This window comes from Ursus maritimus, unplaced genomic scaffold (assembly GCF_017311325.1).
Source record: "Ursus maritimus isolate PB19 unplaced genomic scaffold, ASM1731132v1 scaffold_21, whole genome shotgun sequence".
NCBI lineage: Eukaryota > Metazoa > Chordata > Mammalia > Carnivora > Ursidae > Ursus > Ursus maritimus.
The window spans coordinates 53,154,041-53,175,323 of NW_024424564.1; the positions used below are offsets into that span (position 1 = coordinate 53,154,041).

Here is a 21,283-nt window from a genome sequence, read left to right on the forward strand (position 1 = left end):
GTGTGCCATTTATTTCCGAGTCCCGGTGTTAAGTAGCTGATGAACCTTCAGTGACTGTTTGTTCCGTCGTTGAGCTGACAAACACTAGAAAAACTCTTCATGCTACTTTAGTTTAAAAAAGTAAACTTCTGGTTTGGCTTCCCAGTGATTTAATTTGGTTTTTTAAAGCCTCTCATTGATTCTCTTACCCCTCACCTAGTGCGTTCGACGATGAGCAAACCAAATATTTCTCCCCAAGCAAAGCCAACAAGTGCACACACAGTCTTGCAGGTTAGCAGAGGCCTCCCCAGGGCCCCGGGAGTGAGCCGAGCCCGGGGCCGAGATCGGACAAGGCGCTGGTGCCGCTCCCAGGCTGCTGAGGGTGTAACACGCTGCCACGAGTGCCCCCCAGCACGCACACACACACACACAGATGCATCTAAATGGAACCTTTCAAAGTGAAAGAGGGAAGAAGTCCTGTTTATGTGGCTTCTATGGTATCCTAGCAAAAAGTTCCCCAGGGCCTGGAGCTGATGGCTGGAGGAGCCCCTGCACTGTGATGAATGAGGCTTTCACAGAAGGGCGCCGTTTCCTCATTCAGGTGTTTTGGCAAATAGACCATTTTAAAAAATGAGACCCAAACACATGAAGTTGTCCTCCTTCAGATTGTGTCTGCTTAGCTTCTAGTTATGTGCTTCTAGTTTGCTTCCGTCTCTAAAATCAGAGGCTAGAAATGACAGGTGGCCTCAGCACACGGGTTCTGCGTCGGGCAGGCCGAGCAGCAGCGCCCCGGTTCCACCTGCCTGTGCTCGGGTTTTATCGTGCTGAGCCTGCTTTGCTCCGCGCTGCCCCTGTCGTGGGGGCCAGGGTGCGTCAGGGTCGCTGCGTCTCGTCGACTTGAACTAAGAGCGAGATGGCTTGAGTTAGAAAGTGGGGGTCCGTCCTTCCCCGTGGTGGGGTGCCCGGTGTGGACCATGTTCCCCTCAGGCAGCCCCCTCCCCCTTGCACACACTCACCCTAGGCAGGGACCAGGGAAGGGCCGCCTCCGAGCCACCGGAAGCAGTGGCCTAGGCAGCCAGTTCCCTGGACTATCGTATCGGCCACCTGGCTTTGAGATGACACAGTGTTTTCTTAATTTTACTTCTCAGTAGTTACTATTCAGGTTTTAAGTTACACCACATAAAATTCATTTGAAACCAGAAACAAAACTTTATGCAGATATTTATTACCATTAATTCTTCATCTAAGGGACTGTGCACCTTGTGCTGTCCGACGAGTGTAACGTTAGGGAAAGAATGTCTCTGGGAATGCATATTAGACAGTCACCTAAATAATTTCTCCTAACTAGTCTTCCATGGTGATTGTGAGTTTGCTAGCGTACAAAGGTATTTTTAATTTTGAAATGACATGAAATAATTTATTTTTATATCATTCGTTTTTTTCCTTTTTTTTTTTAAAGATAACATTTTCTTAGAGCAGTTTTAGGATTGCAACAAAATTGAGAGGATGGTACAGAGATTTCCGCCTTGTTCCCAGCCCCCACATGTGCACAGCCTCCTCTGTGATCAGCGCTCCCCGTCAGGGTGGGACACTTGCTACAGTTGGTGACCATCTGCTGACACATCACTGTCACCCACAGTACACCGTTTACATGAGGACTCTGTCTTGGGGTTGTGCATTCTGTGAATCTGGACATATGTCCACCATTGTAATCCACGGAGGTTGTCACTGCCCGTAAAACCGTCTGCTCTCCGCCTGTTCATCCCTCCCCACAAACACTGATCTTTTTATTGTCTCTGTAGTTGTAGCTCTTTCCGGATATCCTGTGGAAGTTGGAATCATACAGTATGTGGCCTTTCAGATTGGCTCCGTTCACTTCGTGCTCCGCACGTAAGGGTCCTCGTGACTTCTCTGGGCTTGACAGCTCATTGCTTTTTTAGTGCCGAATAGAATTCCCGTGTCTGGATGGACCGGAGACTTGTTTTTCAAGATCGCTTTCTCTAACAGTATGTTCGCACCGTGGTCGTTCTGCACATGTCCCCAGTGTCTCTACAGGATGTGGTACAGCTTTAGTAATTCTTTGCATTTCAGGACGTTTATATCTGCTGTATAGATGAGACCGTAAAGAAATATCCGAAATGTCAGCCTAAACTTCACGTGTGTGGTAGTTTCCTTCAAACGCAGCCTCTTGTGGGGCTGTGCTCCGATTCCAGAGAGCCTGTGTGCACGGAGCAGGTTGCACTCCTTTTGAAAGCATACTCAGCAAAGTTTACCAATCACCGAGAGATCCATTGACTGACTGACGGATTGATTATAATCTCTGTGCCCGATGTGGGACTTGAATTTATGACCCAAGATCAAGAGTCTCCTGCTCTACTGACTGAGTCAGCGAGGCGCCCCACGAAGAGATCCTTTTGGTGCTTGGGATCTGTCTCCCCTCTGTCCCCAGATGGCATTACCGGGAGGTCACTGGCAGACCGCATGTGACATAGAGCCCTGGGGCAGCTGGCAGACGCAGTGGTCCCCGAGGATGAGGGTCTGCCTTTGGAAAAGCTGCTGAATTGAGAACCTACTGACCACAGGCATATAAAGGGCCTTGAGCAGTTCCTGGCGCATGGTCTGTGCTTAAGAAGTAGTAGTAGTATTTAGCTTTTTGTATTTTCTTACAAAGTCAATTATCTGCCAGTTTTTCTTTCTGCATTCCCTTTCTTTATGAAAAAGAACAATGATTTTTGGGTGTGTTTAGGATATTAATAAATGATTTTTAAAAAATTGTTGGACTTAAATACCATTGCTACACAGACTGCGTATTTTGTAAAACATTTGAGAGATTGGGTTGCCGAAGTTTGGCAGAAAGAAACGTGTTCCAGGTAACCCTGACTAATGTCAGTATTTTTGCCTAAAGTGACCTCAGTCAAATTTAGCAGTGACAGACAAGGGTTTGGTCAAAACATTGGTGTGCCGCAGCCAGTCCTGCACCGTTAAATAGTAACTCCCTGGCTCTTTTGTTTTGAGGTCCTCAGTCTTAGCAGGAAGTGCTGTGTTCTCTGTGCCACTTATTTTTCTAGAACACATGAGATTTTTTTAAAAAATGAAAACCAAACAAACCCTGTTGGGTGAGTGTTTGAGTCTGGAGGAACGAGCTCAGTCAGCAGCTGGTCAGTAAGTCCTCGTTGACTCCACGAGGGAAGCTTCACGAAGGCCCTGCTCGGAGGCTGATGGGAAGTGCATATGCAGATGCCGCTTTGCAGCGGCTGGGGCGGAGGAGAGCCGCACCAGGGGCGCTGCGCCCCGAGCTTGTTTGTGTCTTCCTGCAAACCACTTGGAGGAAATACAGGGCCTGCTTCCTGTGCCGAGTCGACTGCCTCACAGGAACAAGGCGTGCTGGCTACGGGAGGGGAGGCTTCCATGTGCTCAGGCTTCCTTAGCCCCGTGGTTTTGTGGGCCTGCATTCACCTCTTCACTTGGACACTGGCACAAATCCGGAAAACAGGAAAAGAAAGCTAACTCTCAGATGTCCCCTTTCCCACTCTTACCGGCCTCTGGTCTGCTGCACATCCTCTCGGAGGCGGGGGCGAAGTGCTCTTGGCCCCGGGGCAGCAGGCGGTGCGTCGCTGGTTGTGAGCCCCGGCCGCCCTGAGAAGTCCGCCTGCTCCCAGCCCAACAAGGGCCGTTGGTTTCTGCGAGCTGCCAGGAAAGGCTGTTTGAGGAGCGGACAGACCTTTTCTTCAGGGTTAACTGAGTACAACTGAAAACAGGCCCCGTGCTGTGAAAAAGCCTCATGGGTGGACGGAAGCCAGGCAGAAGCCAAACTAGGAGGTGGAGTGCAGTTTGACAGCAAGGACCCAGCCCTGCACTTGAGACTTTCACATGACCGCGATGAGCCTGCCTTTTACAAGAGATGCTTGTCTCCGCGTTTGGTTCGCGGCCTAATTTTGCGTTCTTCTGGAAGCTCACAGAATGATGACTTTGTCAGATGCAGATAAAGATCTACACTTTCTGGTTAAGGATAAGAAAAGCCTAGAAAAAGTCAACACATTTTCCCCGTTTTTTGAGAGAAATCAGATTATGTCAGAATCAAACGACTTCTGTCTTTCTCTTCTAAAGCACTTTTAGAAACTAGCACTGCTCTTACTCGAACGTTTCTTCTGTGTGTAATTAGGAAGCACCAGGAAATCCTAACAGGTTTTCAAGAAGGCAATGGTGGCCAAGGTGCCCAGCCGCTGCGTCCCGCCGGGCTGCTGACACATGGCCGGTCAGGCCCACGGCCTGGAAGCCGGCTGCACGCACTGCACAACATCTGTCAACCACTGAGATGGTAGAACCCACAGAATTCGGGAGTTTGGGGTGTTAGGGGCAGTATTTCTTGGTGCGGGCTAGTTGGCGGACCCTCACACCTTTAGTCCCAGTTCAGTTGTCATGCTGGGTTTTCGGGACTGTGCCTATCTTGAAACAGAACGTGCATACCAAAAAGTGGGAAGAGTATTACGTACTGCTTGTAAAAACTTGTAAAGCAGGCATACGTGTAACCAGCACCCAGGTGCAGGCAGAAACATGGCCCGGCTCTGCTGAGCCCGCAGCAGCGTCCCACCCTTCTCCGGTGGGCTCCTGTGCGTGCTTCCCGCACGGCGGGCTGTGGTTGGCTGTTTCTGAGTCGGCTTACGTGGAATCATGGCTTGCATTGCTTTATCATCTGTCATTCAAAGTCGCCCTCCAAATTGTTGCATGTAGTCCATAGTGTTCCATTGCAAGAACACCCAACAGTCACTTCTTCATTGAGCTGTTGGTGGACATTTGGGTATTTCCACTTGGGGGCCATTACATTTAATAGTGAATGGTGCTGTGAGTGTTTCTGGAATTTCTGTCTTGTAGCTTGCTTATCTTCAACACCATTCTCCATAACACCAAACTTTTCAGAATCAGCTGTCCCAGTGTGTACTCCTGTCCTACATTCTCCCCAGCCCTTGATACAGACTTTAAAATGATTGCCCTTCTGATGACTACAGCACGCTCCGTGATGCTGTTGGAATCTAATTAGTCATAAGCACGTATTGATGCTTACCGACCATTGAGACTTCCTGTGTTACGAAGATGCTGTCAAATATTTTTTTGTCTCTATTTACATTTTTTTTTTTTTCTGAAATTGATTCATGGAAATGTTTCCTGTATTCAGGGTGTGAATTTTTTGTTTATTTCTGTGCATTGAAAGAGTCTCTCCTATCCATGGCTTGTTTTATTTTTTTCTTTTTTATTTTTTCTTACGGTGTCTTTATTATTGATATGTTAGTGTACTGTGTACACCGTGTGGGCGTCTCTGCATACGTACGCACCCTTGCCGTGGTCACCCAGATGAAGATACAGACCGGTCCCGTCCCCTGGAGGGCTCCTTTGGGCCCCTTCTCACCCAGCACCACTTTCCAGCGCTGACCTCTGATCTGTCTTCTGGGGTGCTCGGGTGATTTTTTTCTTCCCTCTACAGTTAGTGGGTTTTGTGTCTCACTGAGACCCTGGGGCTAGAAGAGCCTTTTTCTGTGTTTTCGCTGGAAGCTGTCTAGTTTTGCCTTTCTGACAGATCTGAAGTCTCCCGGAAGCTAACTCTTACCAGGGTGTACAGGAGGGGTCCCCTGTGGTTCTGCAGTTGCCCCCAGTACCGAGAAGACCTTCCTTTCACCGCTGGCTCCACAGGGCCACCTCTTGCCATAAGTCACTGTCCCATGGGCACGATTCTGTTTCTGGCTCTCTGTTCTGTGTTCAGAAGATTGCTCTTCCATGGTCCCTACCTGATACCGTCTTCATTACTAGGACGTGACCATCCTGGTTATAGGTCAAGCCAATTTCGAATGTTAAACAGACTTTCAGACATGAGCCTTTTCCTGGGTTGCTGGATTCCGGTCCCTGGTGTCTTTGTCACTGCTTCCATCTGTGCGTTCTGCATGTGTTTCCTGCTGTCTGCTAGGACACGCCCTCGACACCGTTCTCGCTGCTGGGGATGCAGTGCTGGCCAAGGAGGAGACCCCCTCCGTGTTGTCGAGGAGCCTGCGGGTCTGGTGGGGGGCGCCTTGAGGACAGGCACTGGGCTTCCCAGGGAAGGAGCCCTGGCCTATCTTGTCTTCTCTGCCCCCAGGAGCTTCTGACGCGCCCCGCTGGCTCTGCCACCTGTCCCCAACTGTGAGCTCCCTGAAGGCAAATGTGTCTGATTTACCTCTTTTCAGGTTGTCCCTGGGGAAGAGGGCGCCGTATAAGTGCTGGCTTGAGCAGGGTGGGGAGGGGGCGCATCTTCTAGACCTTCTGCCTCCCTGCCCGACCCCGCCCATCAGCCCCTCCTCGTTTCCCTCCTGGCGCACTGGCCTCCCTCCATAGGTACCCCCAGCTCTTTCCTCTCCAGGCTTGCACGCGCTGCTCCTCTGCCTGGACTTCTCCCCTGCGTACACTGGCCAGCCCCTGCTGGGTCTTCCAGTTTGAAATAAATGTTACCTACTGGAGAAGAGTCTTCCGTGATCCCGGTTCAAGCAAGACCCCTTTTCATCGTTTCATCTTCTGCTGTCATGTAACATTGTGACTGTGATAATCATGTGGAGTTACGCACTGCTTTCCGCGAATGTTCCACGAAGGTCAGGACCCCTGTGGCACCAGGTCTTCCCCATCACGGACCTTACTTGCTGCTTCCTGAGCACACAGAGGGGGATGCACAGACATACTGTTTCCGCTCCTCCCTCCCTCCATGGTTATCACCTTTACTCTCTGTCCCTTCGTTGAAAATTGACAAAGTGAGAATGGAGAAAGCCAGGATTGGTGCTTAACGAGACCCCCATGTGGCCTCAGATGCTGGTGGGGAAACTCATTCCAGGGATGCATTGAACAGGTCACGTGGGCTGGGGGGTGGGGCAGCAGCTGGAGAACTAACTGGTTTTGACAATTGAATAGACAGGTTTTACCCACAGAGGTGATCCAGCACTTTCTGTAGCCCAGCTTCGTTAACCGCAGCAATAGTGACCGGCCTGTGTGTCTAACAGAACTAGCCTCTTTCATGCTGGGCATCAGGATTTTATTTAAACCTCATGACTACTCTGAGACAGATACTGTCGTGATCCCCATTTTAGAGAAGAGGAAGTTGAGGCAGAAGGCTTTGTAACTGGCCACGGCTCTGCACTGGTGAGCAGCAGGCATGGCATTTGGAACCTGCACTTTCTGACTCCAGGACCCAAGAGCTGCTTCTCAGTCTGGGCTGCCCTCTGACACGCTAGGGAATGGCTTTGTCCCCCTCACTGAACAGGAGAAGAAGCTGAGGCAGAGGGTGATGGAGCCCCAGGCCAGATGGGAGCCGGGCCTTCCACAGCCCGCCTGGGGCCCCAGGCTGTCTCTCAGGGGTGCTGGGTGCGGGACGAGACACCCCGCAGACGTCCCCTCCTGCAGTCCCCACAGATGACCTGACCAGCTTTACCCTGGCAAGCTTCTATAAACTGCCCAAAGTCACACGTCTTATGAAATGGCAGCGTTGGAATTTGAGCCCGGGTCTGGCCTGTTCCACGACCTTCCTCTGGCCACTGAGGGCTCCTCATGCCTCCCCTTCCCACGCTTGCCTCTCTCCAAACCGCCGTCCACACAGCTGCCCAAGAGGGTGTCTTGGTTTTTCTACTTTGCTCCTGCTACAGCTGCTAATTGTACTGGAATAAAACGCAGACTCCTTACCATCTCCTGAATCCCCAGAGGGTGCGGTGTCTGCCTGCCTCTGCCTCATTCCCTTCTGCTCTCCGCACATCCCGCTCCAGCACAGAGGTGCCCCCTCGACGGATCTTGGCACCCCGTGGCTTATGTGCAGCCCACAGCTGTCTGCCCCGCTCGCTAGCTGACCAGGCGACTGATTTCTATTTGTCTCGTGGGTCTCAGCTTGGTGGTGCCTCCTCAGAGAGGCGTCCTCCGACCGCCCTCGTGCGACGCGTTGGTCTCTGGAACATAGGTGCCGCACGGGTGGGGACGTGGCCATGTTGGGAGCCGTGGCGTCCCCAGCACCAGGCGCAGTGTCTTCACGTTTGCTGCGTGAGTGACTCGATCGTGGTTCAGTGCTTTGGACAGCCGGGCGTGTGACCAGCAGCCTGAGTCTGTTCGTATCTACACCCCGCGCTCATTCCAGGGTCATGCTCAAGAAGCATATTGTTGGTAGAAAGGAGGAAGGACGTGTTGGGAGTGTTAGGTGTCTATAACTGAATAGGATTTTCCCCGAAGTGAGCAGCCGGTGCTCTAGAAGCTGTAAGACAGACGAGTGTCCGGGAGGAGCTTTAGAACTTAATGTCACCACCACGACCAGCTGTGGCCTTTAAGTCATCTGGGGGGTCCGTGGTGGTTCTTTCCAGTTACTGTGGAAGGTATCTGCACATTATAAATTGTCTTCACCTTGAAATGGATACAGCAGAACTCCTCCCATAACAAGGATCAGTGAGCATTCCGGGTCTGCGCCCCGTTCTTAGCTCAGTGGTTACTGTGGTAGAAACGGAAGCCAACAGCACGAATGGGAACCACCACCCTCTTCCATGCTTGCTTTGCAGCGGGATGACCCAGCACCTGCAGGCCCACCCACTCTTGACGGCTGATTTTCTGGGACTTGGCAAGGAGCAGGGGGAGAGGGGGAGAGGCAAGCCAGGATGGTCACGGTGACCCATGGAGCAGACCGTCCCCAGGCGACTAGTGACATCTGGGCCCAGGACAGTGACAGTAGGTGTTCGGCACCTAGCGTCCGCAGCAGGAGAACCCTCCCTGACTCTTTGGTACGTGCTGTGCCTCGTCGGAAGTCTGCCAGCATCCCCACTCTGTTCTTCGTGTAAGCCCTGGTACCTTGGAAGTACTTCTGAGCCTTAGCTGTGCTTCAGTGACTTCGGACGCCATCAGTGCTCGGCCAGCGCTAGTCTTCCGTCATTTAGACGAGTCTACTTACTTTTTCTACTCCAAATGTTAATTTCATTTTGAGCTGTTCATTAGCTACTTTCCGAGTTATTTTGCAGAGGCGCTCACTCTAGCTAGTATCTCCAAGCTTGTTTTATCCTTTGGGATTTCCCTGAAGAGACAGGGACCTTATTTCAAGTGTCAGAAGACCGAGCGTTCCTTTAACGGATGGTGAAGGCAAAGCTTAGAAGCTCGAAGTCAGACTGAGCAGGAGGCAGGACCGCCTGCCCCTCCCGCAGACGTCTCTCCTTGCCAGCCGTGCTCACTGCCAGGTGCTTGGAAGCGGTGTGGCAGCGTCGGTCCGACAGCGGACGCCGGAGCCCGCATCCGACGCTGGCTCGGCCACTTCCAGTCATGTGACTGCGGACAAGCCCAAGCCTCCTGTGGCTTGTGTTCTCATCAGTAAAATGGGGATGATAATAGCGTGTTTGTAGAGGATTGAATGCTTTCTCTGAGTGCCTAGCACGGCCCCCGACGTGTCCTGGGCGTGGGATGGCTGCCGCCATTATGTTACTATTATCACTGTGACTATTTTATGCAGACAAACTGACACTCTTGCTTTATGTAAGAGACGCTGGGATTCAATCTTCTGTTGCACTGAAGCAGTGATAACGCGGTCCCTGAAGAGGAGCTCGTTTGAGGCAGCTTGTTACCCGACCGGTCCTTTATCCCGAGGAGCATCGCGTACTTGACAGACACCCTCCTGCCTGGCAGGCGGGGCCTTGAGCTTCCGGGGTGTCTCTGCTGCGCCCCCGCTGGCTTCTGCTCACACCCTGTCCGTCCTCGGGGCCTGGCGATCCTGGGGGCAGCACACGCTCTCCGTGCGTGGGCCCCGCACGCTCAGCCCAGCCAGCTCAGCTGTGGCGACCCCACCCCTGCAGCACCAGGGCTGACTTTGGATAGCGCTGGGCATCTGCGTGCGTTTACTCGGTAACCTCTCACGTACGGTCCAGATGCTGTGGAAGAGCTTCAGGTAGAGAGCAAGCAGGCAGCAAGGGACGTTCGTCCAGCAAATAGCTACACCATGTCTCCTGTGTGTGTGCCAGGAGCTCGGTGACGAGGACCGCGGTCCCAGCGCGCAGGCGCGCACGCTCTGCGGAGGGACTCAGATTTACCCAGTGACAGCAGCCTAAGAAGGGGCACCGAGAGGGAGGGTCCCGGAGGGGAGGGACACGAGGGGCTCTAGAGGAATCATTCGGGCGCCGTTTATTGAACGTCTGGGACACACCAGCCATGCTCCGGCCCGGCTGAGCACACGGCACGCGGAGGCGCAGCTGGCGGCTCAGAAGCGACATTGGAGGGCTGCCCCAAATACAAATGGAACTACTTCATGGCCCCAGAAGCCTTTCGTGTGGTTTAAGTTAGAAGTGGTATTGGTTGTTTCTGATCCCGAAACCTGTTGTGTGACACGGACGCCAGACTCTGACTCTTCGTACCACACTATGCTTTCAAGTGGCGAGCAAAACGATTCCAGAATATGTAACGTACAAAATTAGTTTCAGGGCCGTAGGATCCTTCACCACCAAAACCCCGTGGATGTGAGGTACCTGCCGTGCGGCCCTTGCTCGGCCACAGAAGCTTTTGGAGTGGGGAGTGCATGTGGTGACGGAGGGCAGGGTATCATCTTCCCGTCACTCCCCTGCCAGATGGACAGGCTGGCTGGTCGCGGTGACAGCGACATCTCCTTTGCTCTCTTGGAGGCTTGGGCTTTTACATCTGGGATTTGTAAAGGGCCCAGACCGTGCACGCATGTGTGCTGCTGCTGAGGACACAGGGCCGTGTGGGGTGGTGACATGTTTTGGGCTGGGGAAAGGGGAGGAGGCCGGTGAGGTGGTCACTGTCGGATCGCCCCCAGAAAAGGTCCACTTACGGAAAGTAAATTGTGCATGCCAAGGACAGAGAATGTGCCCTTTGTTTCAGAACCACTAAGAGAGTGCCGATGTGGGTTAGGCCTGGAGATAAAATGTCTTTGGTTGGCACTTGCATGGACACAGTTCTGTCGGAATCGGGCAGTTTGTTTTCCTGGGCCTTGTGGCACTTCTTTGATGTCCCAGTTCCCTAGGGATCTAGAGGCCAGCAGACAGCCTGTACTTTCAGAGATGGCGTTTCTGGGATGACTTTTCCCTCTGAGAAGACAAACTGCTCCTTCTTGGGGCACATGCTAACCCCGAGTATTACTTCATGTTCTTCAGATGGGGGCCTGTAATCTACAAATCTGGCAGTTATTTGTTCCCCCACCCTCTGCTGTTAGCGTTGTTGTTTTCACCACTCTCAGGAGTCACAATTAGCCAGTAATTGGCAAATAAGAGAGGGCGCACCTATCCGTGTGTGAGTGCTGTTAAGACACGACATGCCGCGGAGCCCGTGGCAGCACGTATCGGCACGACGCTGAGACACTTGAACCACAGATGTTCCCTCATATTAAAATACAAAAGTGCGGAGGGAAATTAGAAACCAGATAGACCAACAATTTGGAGAAGAAAGAGGGAGCCAAGTGGGTGGTTTGTGGTGGTTGTTGGGCACACTCTGGTTTCCAGCAGCATGCACGGAGACCCCGGATTGAATCCGCACAGCAAAGACTCCGACTTTAATTTTCTGATGGAGAAGAGTGTGTAGTTAGCTGAATGACGTAACAAGAGTTAGGAGCAGACAGCGACTATGGTAGACGGAGGTGGAAGGGAGGTGAAGTATGTCGGCATTTGGAGGTGGAGGCAGCCGGTGCAGGAGAGGCGCCGGCTGCTTTGGGGAGGAAGGGCACCGGTGTTTTCCAGGTCTGTCCCTGCACAAGGACCTCTCCTGCCCGACCACGTCTCCTGCTCAGTGTCACAGCTAAGCTGCCGTCCCTCCTGCGTCTGCAGCTCGGCACCTCCTTACCCTCCCAACGCCTCTGAGTTGTGTGAGCTCTTCCTCCTTCACCACCTCCACTCGGAAGTCCTCCGTGGTTTGCACGAGCTCCTCCTCCTCCAGCACAAGGCTCAGGGGGGCCCGGGGGGCCCTGGGCAGCAGTTGGGGACGTGCCATGTTTTCCCTCAGAAAGTGAATACTTGGGAGAGCAGGGCTGAGCTTGATGGGGACTCGGGGAACGCCGCCCCCCTGAAACATGCCACCCCGACACGAGGGCAGTTCCTCGGACTTGAGTGTCTAGGAGGAAGGCGGAAGTAGGTCCTTGCAGCAGGAGGAGAAGTCACCCTTTCGATGCCATGTCCCGTCCTTGTTCTTTGGCTGACAGACTTGGTGTATTTAGAAGTTTTTTGGTTTTTAGCAATGTAAAGCATTGCCTGAACCATTTTAAACTAAACTCCTTTCTTGCACTCTGAAAAATTCTGCAATTTTACCAATTCTGTGAAGGTATTACTTTGGATACGGAAGTTATTCCGAGCCTTCCTCATCTTCAGCAAACCTTACTGCGCAGCTTCTGTGAAAGCCTGCTGAAGCGGGCTTGCCTCGCTGGGCATCCTCTGCCCGGGCCGACCTCCCCGTACAAGGTTGTTCATACTCTCCGCCCTGTTACGTAGTATGCTTTCTTAGGCAGTACGTAAATCCCTCGCCATAAATGGGTTTGTTGCCTACAAATAATTTTAAAGAATATATTCTGGAGGCACAAATTAAATGCAGATACTAAAATGCAGTGCATCTATCTGTAATATACAGAGCATACGTTATATTACCTATAGATGTGGACGCCATACATCTCTAGATGTAAATTACTTCCGGCATCTTATATGGATAGGACATATATAGTAGGTACACACACATGTCCGTACCGTCTTTTAATATATTTAAATTATTTTAATTTAAATAATGTAAGGTTTTCAATGCCAGTGCTTTTAAAAGCTCGTTTATAAAATTCAACAAATACTGATGTCGTTGCATGTTCTGGGCCAGAGGTTGGCCAGCCTTTTCTGTAAAGGTTTAAATTTGGTAAGTATTTCTGGCTTTGCTGGCCGTACTGTCTCTGCCGCAGCTCCGTGGCTCAGCCATTGGAGCTAAAAGCAGCCATAGTTGGTACATAAATGAATGGGTGTGACTGCGTGCCAATAAAACTTTATTTATTATGGATACTGAAGTTTGAGTTTCAAATAATTTTCACTTATCACACAGTAGTAGTCTTTTGATTTTTCCCCCAAGCATTTAAAGATACAAAAACTTAACTTGCATCTGCACAAAAACACAAGCCCTAATTTGCCGACCCCTGTTCGCAGCAGTTTTCCAGCTAGAGAGCTAGAGCAGTGACCAGAACGGAGGCCCTGTCCCCCCGGGCCCTGCGTTCCGTATGGCGCGGGACTTTACAAGTGTTGCTGGTCCTGGTAACTGAAAGGTGTTGCCTTTCTTAGATGGAGTCTTCCTCATCGGACAGTTCCAGCTTTAGTGTTTTCACTCACCTGGCTTTCAAGTGAATTTTGGAGGGGTCCCTGGGGGGCTCAGTTGGTTAAGCGGCTGCCTTCGGCTCAGGTCATGATCCCAGGGAACTGGGATGAGTCCTGTCAGGCTCCCTGATCCCCCCCCCCCCCCCGGCTCATGCACTCTCTCTCTCTCTCAAATAATCTATAAAGTGAATTTGACACATACATCTGCTGGCTAGTAATATCCTTGCCGTGAGATACTTTTTTCTAGCTCATGTCGTCTGCCAGCCCCCATTTTTGTGCCCCGCGAACACCTCCTTGCCTCCCTTGTGCCAGGCCACAGGGTTTGGTGCTGGGCCTGCATCTTTCTGAAGCCGGAGCTGTGGCTCCGGGCCCAGGAGTGGCCTTCACCCTCCCAAACACAGCAGTTTTGAGCTGTTGGGTCACCACTGTCATCACACCAAGAGTGCCCCACCGAGGAGCCGGCCAGCCCTGCGGAGTCCTCACTCGAGAGAGCTGATGGCAGGGCTCTTGCAAGGTAGTTTTGTAGCTCACAGGCTCGCGCCTTGTATTTGTAGTAGCTATGGAAACTTTAGAACCTTCTCTCCAAAGCTAAGCACACAATAAAGCACTTCACGTGTTGGTAGGATTAGACTTTAGAAGATGTTTAATTTTCTCCCCCACTCTTTCTTTCCGTCTGTCTCTTTAGAGAGGGAACAAGAGGGCAGTGTGAATATTAACTGGGACTCGCTTTAATCTCCCTAGTGACACTGGGGGCTGCGCGGGCTGTGCGGGGGCTCTGGGCGTTCACAGCACTAACAAGGACAGTCATACATATTCATGAGCCGGGCTCGTGCATGCAAGGGCTGTGTTTCAGTGTTTTCTCTTTTCAAACCAAATTGTAGGAAAGAAACAACCACTAAATTCAGTTTTTTAATTATTACTAAGTCAGAGACCCCAGACAGTAGTGCTGAAGCGTTCTCACTGGAAGTAGGGACAAAGTCGAGCGTGTCTGTGTGGCACTTAATTTAGAGGCAGACAACACAGTCCCCGAGTGTGGGAGCTCCTGAGGGTGGAGGTGCCGAACACGCCTTTCGTATCTGCCCAGGAAGTGTGTGGCGGAACGCTGTGTTCTGACTCCACAAAATCCTCCTCTTCTAAGGAGGAGATACCCTTTCCCTCATGCAAGAACGTGAAGCGAACATTTAAGTGAAAGGGTGGGAGTTTTGCCATTGGTTATTTCTCATTTTCGAGGTGTGCAAAGGAGCGGGCCCCAGTGTGTGGCCATGCTTCTCCCAGCCCCTCTGCTCCCTCCACACACATCATCTGGTCCTGTGAATCTGGGGAAAAGATGAAAGTGCCTTTTCTGCTTTGGGCTTTACTGCCTCTCCTGTTAGGTCATCCATTGGTGGCTGTGCTGGGGATCTGTCCTTTGAGAAGTTCACAGCTGTTAAGTTTTGTTCCTGGCGTGATGCTGGCCCTGCTGGGAGCAGCGCCCTGGCCAGGTCTGCCCGTCGGGACTCTTCACCACTCCCGGTCTCCTCTGTGCACCTCTCCCTAGATGTAAAACTGGGCGGTTGCTTTACCACGATGAGCGATGAGCGCGCTTGAGATCTACCCTCTCGGCTGCCCACATGGTGGGAATTCTCCTGGGCTCTGTTGTCATGGACCCTTTGTTGACACAGCGCACACACTTTCTTGCCTGGGTTGCATTTATATGGGTTTACTTTCATCTCATCCCTCCACCCTGCAAAGCCCTGAGTCAGGAAACCACCCCGAGAACAAGAAGGAAAAACAGAGCTTGTGCGGGTCACTGGTCACTGCGGTGTCACCAGGGCCCCACCCACGTGCTGAGTGGAGATAGGGCTCCCTGGATCAGACGTCCAGCAGACGTCGCCCGGCGCCGTGCACGAGACCTCACACTTGCTCAGGAGGAGTTCGCAGGGTGTTTGGGTGGACACACAGACACACTCCTAGCTCACATAGTGTCCACAGCCCACGTGTGTCAGGAGCGAGACTGGGCGCTGGCGACGCAGAGATGAGAGTGGCTCCTGCCCTCAGCGAGGCTCACAGACCGGTGAGTGTGGTGCAGCGGGCGGGCCGAGGGCTGCTGCGGAGTGCTCTGCAAACACGCGCTGGGTACCCCTCACCGACCCCGTCCGGAGGCAGCGCCCGGCATGGCGATGTTGCTGGAGCCCCAATGCGAAGGGCGCCTGGCGGGAGAGGTGCACGGCGGCCCTTGGGCGGGGGTCTTGTTTGCGCTGTAACGGGCAGGCCGATCACTGCAGCTCTGAATGTTGGCTCATTCGGCAGGGACAGTCTGCCGTTCGTCTGGAAGCACGGAGGCTGGAGCTGGGTTCCTCCATTACCGAGCCAGCCCCCCTCCCATTTCCAGGAGCTCTCGGGGCATAGAGGGGAGTTTCGGGTTTCCTGCTTCAGTCACATTTCAGTGAGTTACCAGGAAGTTTTAGAAAGAAGTGCTTTCCTCCTGTCGTTAGCACTCAGGAATCCTACACGTGAGCTGGAATTCTTCCGTCTTCTACCCTTTGTTGCCTAAATTTACCCGTCAGTTGTTTGCTCCTTCAGTCAGGTCTGACACTGCCTTCCCCTTTTTGTACAAAAAGTGAGGAAACGAATTTGTAGAATGTCATTCTGGGTGAGAAATTACTTGCAGCAAACAATTCATGGTTCAGAAATTCACTAACACGTTAGAAGTCTTTGTCATCCAGGACCCTCATTTTTATTCTCTACACTGGCCTAGTGTAGGGGTTCAGTGATTGTGGAAAAGGGGAGAAGGTCACAGTTAGGTTTCGTGCGTTTGAGTATTTGTGCGGATTCTGTCTTCAGAAAGGAAGTACAGCCCTTATAAAGGTACTGGGCTTTATCATCGAAGGATGACGAGTAAATGGCAGAAGGACATTCTCTCACCAAAGGGAGACAACTAATGATAGAATCAGCATCAGCTGGACATCAGCCGTTGCTATTCTGTGCCATCTGGAGCAGGTTAGTCATGTATACTCACAAGTGGTTTTGATGATACAGCTCCAGAGACCGGTGGGTCATTCATTCAGCAAACATCTGCTCATCCTGTTCTCGGGGCTGCCGGTGGCCCCAGCCGGGAGGAGCCGGGAGAGGCAGGGCCCGCGTGGACCGTCTGTGATCAGGGGCGTGCAGGAGGCCATGAGGAGCTCGAAGGCCTTGTCGGGATTGTGAACCGGCGTGGGTGCGTCGGAGGGACTGGGATGGAGCAACCTTTTAAAACCCCAGAAGATCTGTGCTGAACATAAAGCGGCCGTGTTTCCGGCATCTCGGTTGCCAGGCTCATTTTTTACTGTCTTGCTTGGAGGTTACTGAGCTAGAGACGCAGTCTGACTCCCAGTCTTCCTCAGACTCTGCAGGAAAGAGCCACAGGCTTTGTGCACATCCAAGCCTTTCTCTGTGGCTTCCTGCGTCCAGCTGAGGGGGCTGGAACGGTCTCAGTCCTGGCCTCACCGCTGTGCTGGGAGCTAGGACAGGGTCAGAAGCGTTGACCCTTCAGGCTAAAGAGTCTGATACAACCTGAGGTCACAGATGCCCCCATCCTGACATCAGAAATGCCTGCACGGGAAACATCCGGCAGTCAGGGGAAAGGGCTTGTTTTTCTCGCCAACTTCCATCCAATCGTGGGCAGGGAGGCCTTGCTTTCTTGGAGAAAGTGTTAACTCCCCCCTAGGTGTTTGGTTATTCCCTCCAGACCAACAGAGGGTGCCGGGCCCACTGTTCTGGGCATTGCTTATGCGTCCCTGTTACCAGCGCCAAAGACTGGTTGGTACCCAAGGCAGTTTCTCTACAGTCTTTTCTAGAACGACACAGAGCAGCAGTGTAATGCTTTCCAGAGATTTACACAGTTCTTGGTCACTAAATAAAAGACCTCAGTAAAGAATACGGCGATTCCGTCTTCTTCGTGGGCTGTCTTCTGTCTGCTGTGAAGGACGCTGTGCAGAACATGCAGAATGAGGGCGGGGGCGCAGCAAGGCAGAGGACAAGGTGCTTTCCTGGGAGCACAAGTGTTCAAACTAAGTACAGCAAATCCTTCAAAGGCTTTCTAGCTCCGTCTTTAAAATGCAGCCGAGTGAGGGAAATTCCATGATGACTCCTAGGAAGCAGTTCTTATTTATAACTGAGCTTGCTTTAAACAAGATGAGTCTCTTGTCTGCTTCTGACTTGGCATCTTTGTGACTAACGCTGTCATGCTCTTATTCTTTCCCTGGTGGCTCAGTAACATGGTTATCTAACTGTGCGTGCGTGCATGTGTGTGCGCGCGCGTGTGCGTGTGCGTAGACTTCCCTGCCCGTTCATTCATCAAATCTTGATGAAGTACCTCTGTGTGCCCGACATCGCACACGTGCACACATGTGGGACATACACGTATGATGCATGTCACGGCTGTTTCACGACTTCCCTCTTAGGATGCATATCCATAGCACACGCTTGGGAAGAATGTGTTCGCTGGCGCCCCGTTCCTGCCCTCCCTTTCCAGTAACGCTCCTGTGAACTTTGGAAACGGGAAGTGTGCTGGCAGATTCCTTCACTCCGCCTCCAGTCCTGACCCAGTGGGTGGTGTATGCCATCCGAAACCTTACCGAGGAGAATAGTCAGAACCAAGATCTGATTGCAAAGATGGAGGAGCAAGGGCTGGCGGACACATCCCTCCTTAAAAAGATGGGTTTTGAAGTTGAGAAGAGGGGTGACAAGCTGATTCTGAAACCTACTAGTGACCCACCTCCACTGGTGAGTGTGCTGGAGCGAGCCGCTGCCCCCTCTGGGTCCTACCCCACCCCGTCCCCTGCCCCATCCCCGTCCCCTCCGCCCTGACTGGATTCCTTCCTGAGAACATGGATGGGAGCACTCTGCCTTCTAAAATAGCCAAGAAAGCCCAAAATTTAATTGCCACTAATTTTGGGTTTTTGTTCAGGCTTTATGTGGCCATTGTCTTAAAAGTTCAAATTCATTTTAGGGGAGAAATATAAAAATCATGTCAAAATGTTTACATGGTCCAAAGTTTCTGCCAGGAACTAGATTTTCCTGGAGAGGTGGCTGATGTTGGCTACTGTGAAAAGAACAGGAAGCTCCCTATATATTCCTGAGTGAGTTCTTTCAGGTTTCTCTCTCAGCTGTTGACCAAAAGTCGCTGTGTTCCCCCTCGCCCCCTTAGATGACTCTTAGAAACAGATGTTATATCTGCCATGTTCTTTCTTTTTTCTTCTTAGTGAATGAACTCTCCTTCGAAATACCTGAATTTTGGGAATCTGTTTCCTGGATTTTTCGTCTTCTGCAGTATGTGAAATTGCAAGTGTTTGAAGATTTATTAAGTGCAAATTCAGGAACACATGAATCCTTTAGATAATAGAGTTTAATGTGGATAAGCTCGAAAGTGAAAGTACATGAGTATTCCGTTGTTTCTTTGCTTTAGAAACTGTCTGGTTTGCCTTTGTCCCCATGGATACAGTGTGCATTTAAGTAATATATTGTACTTACTGTGGCAACAGATAATAAATTCTTCTCCTCGAGGGTGCATCCCTTATTTGGCAAAGAGTGGAGCATTTGATTGGATTCCATTTGTTCCTTCAGATGGCGAATCAGCCTGATTCCTTTTCTTCTCTGCTTGCTGGGTTTTCTGCACTCTGGCAGGCAGTTGAAGTAGTTTCTCACTGTGATTAATTCTAGCAATCTCTTTTCACCCTTTCTGCCTTTCCAAAACATTGACAAGACTTATTTCCAGCTAATTAATTCGAGAGATGCTGAAGAATAGAGAAGCTCGCTCTTCATTTTAGGGACTGGGCTGTGCTGTCACTGAGCCCAGGGCCCTTTGGAACGCTGCAGGGAGTGAGCGGGGAAGAGTGTGCGGGCCATTAACTCTTCTCTTTCCAAATCACCCGGGGAAGAGACCTCCCGGACCATTGTGCTCCCAGGGGAATGCCTGCCTCTGACCCACTTTCATGCCTCTGTAAAGGGGACTCTCTGTGCAGGACCACGGGATTAAAGAGCGTCCGTGTCTTGTTCACTTTCAAAGGCACGGTCTCGTAAAGGATGCCACGGCTCCGCTTTCTGGAGTTGCAAAAGTAGCTTTGGGGAGCGGGAGTAAATTTGACCTATATCTTTCTATTTCTGTCTCTCTCTCTCTCTCTCTCTCTCTCTATATATATATATATACACACTCATATTAGAGCTGGAGCTGGATTAAACGAGCCCTGGAATTTTTGATCATTGATGTAACCAACAAAAGCTCTAGAAGGGAGGTCATGTATGAACATTCCTGAACAGCCAGTTACTATAAGCTATCTAGAGATTTTGCGCAGTTCCTGTTGAATCTTCCAAAATAAAAACAACAAAGATTCAGCCAGAAGTGTTACAGAAATACTGATTGTTCCAGAGTAAAGTGCTTCTAACTTTTTTTTTGTAGCCATACTTAAATTGCTTTTGTAAAAACGGCTTAAGCATGTTCAGAGTGAAATAAAAGTTGTCCGCTGTGCTAATGTACTATTTCTGAAGGAACGTCAGCTTCTGGAATTGTGGTAATCTGTGAATAACATTTTTTTTCTCTCATTTATGACATTCCACCAGTAAAGAAGCCTTTGCAAAATTTAAAATGCACAAAGAAGTCATTCTTTTCTGGGACACAAAGAGTTAACATCCTGTCCTCTAAATAGAGGGCCCGCCAAAGGAAAAAAAACAGTGGGAGTCCCTTTTTCCCTTTAACAAGTTTGCAATAGACACTTCTTTTTCTTCTTCTCTCAATGGATGTATGCACACCAGCGGAATCAAACAAACACGTCGGTATAAGCCATATAATAACAAACACAAATAAACAAAAGGGAGCCTTGTGTGGGAGCACAGAAAGGGGTAATGGCTGTGTGTTTTCTAACTAGGAAATGTGGGGCTTGCATAGTGAAAACATGCTGACGGCTGCATTGTGGCTGCTTGGATGCCCTGGATGGCTAATCCCTCCAGCACAACCAACAGCTTCCCTGTCCTCTACCCACGACTTGGCGATTCTGAGAGCCTCCTTTTACACGCTTGCTGCAGAGGATTAAATCACCATCTCAATCAGTCCTTTAGAAGAAGAAGAAAGGAAGGCAGGCCTGCCTTTACAGCATTTGTAAAGGGACAGAATGGTCGCAGCAAGTTTTGTGACCATATTATTGCTTCCAAGAGCAAACTAACAAAGCTGTTCAGTTTTTTAGCCTGTTTCATTATCAAAGAAAGTGGGGGAAGGAAGGTTTTTCTGCTTGATATTGAGTCCAAGTATCTGCAGAATGATTTTGTTTAATGTGTTAACAGTGGATGTTAATATTTCAAAAATACTTACTTTCACAATTTTAGTAACATGCTATTATAATTTGTCCATATTTTATATATATGTATGTGTCCATATTAATAAACCTCATAGGGTTGTTGGTGAGGGGTTTTTTTGAAGCTAATACTGAGATACATTTTTGTTCAGTAACTTCTGAATCTAGCCACAGAGCTTGGAAACTACTAAAAGATGCCCATTTTGCGAAGTGGGATATAGAGAAGTGATTGTGGTGATTTGGGCTACAGTTAGTACATTTTAAATCAAAAATTCAGTATTATATATATATAATGTATAATATACTCATATACATATATAGAGCCCATTATCTACTGAAAGCATCAATATCCTGTTCTTTTACGAATACCTGGGATTTAAATGTCATCACTACCCTTTCATTTCCATCCTTGAATGAAGAAACAAAGACATTGTAATAGAAATGCCTGTCTCTGCAGGAGGAAGACTTTATCAGTAAGTTCTGCACATAGGAACCAGTTTTTACATGAGAGTCAGTAAAATTGAGACAGAATTATAAAATGCAGAGAAGTTGGGGAAGAACCTTGACATTCAAAGTCTAATACAAACCCAGTCCTTTGGAAGGTGGTGGGGGGAAGAAAGGGCGCTTTTGGCGCTGTCCACGGTCCTGATAATTCCAGCCACAGTGGCCTGTATATAAAAATCAATTAAAAAC

At 50.4% G+C, this 21,283-nt stretch overlaps 1 protein-coding gene across 1 annotated transcript in view; it reads left to right on the forward strand.

The window, feature by feature from the left end:
• The window catches only part of ATXN10 (ataxin 10), a 165,474-nt gene extending 145,704 nt beyond the window's left edge, over positions 1 to 19,770 (forward strand). The window contains exons 11-12 of the mRNA XM_040637707.1: positions 17,842 to 18,029; positions 18,509 to 19,770. Coding sequence (XP_040493641.1) covers positions 17,842 to 18,029; positions 18,509 to 18,511 — 191 coding nt within the window. The 3' untranslated portion in view covers positions 18,512 to 19,770. The remainder of the gene's footprint in view (positions 1 to 17,841; positions 18,030 to 18,508) is intronic.
• The last annotated feature ends 1,513 nt before the right edge of the window (positions 19,771 to 21,283 follow it).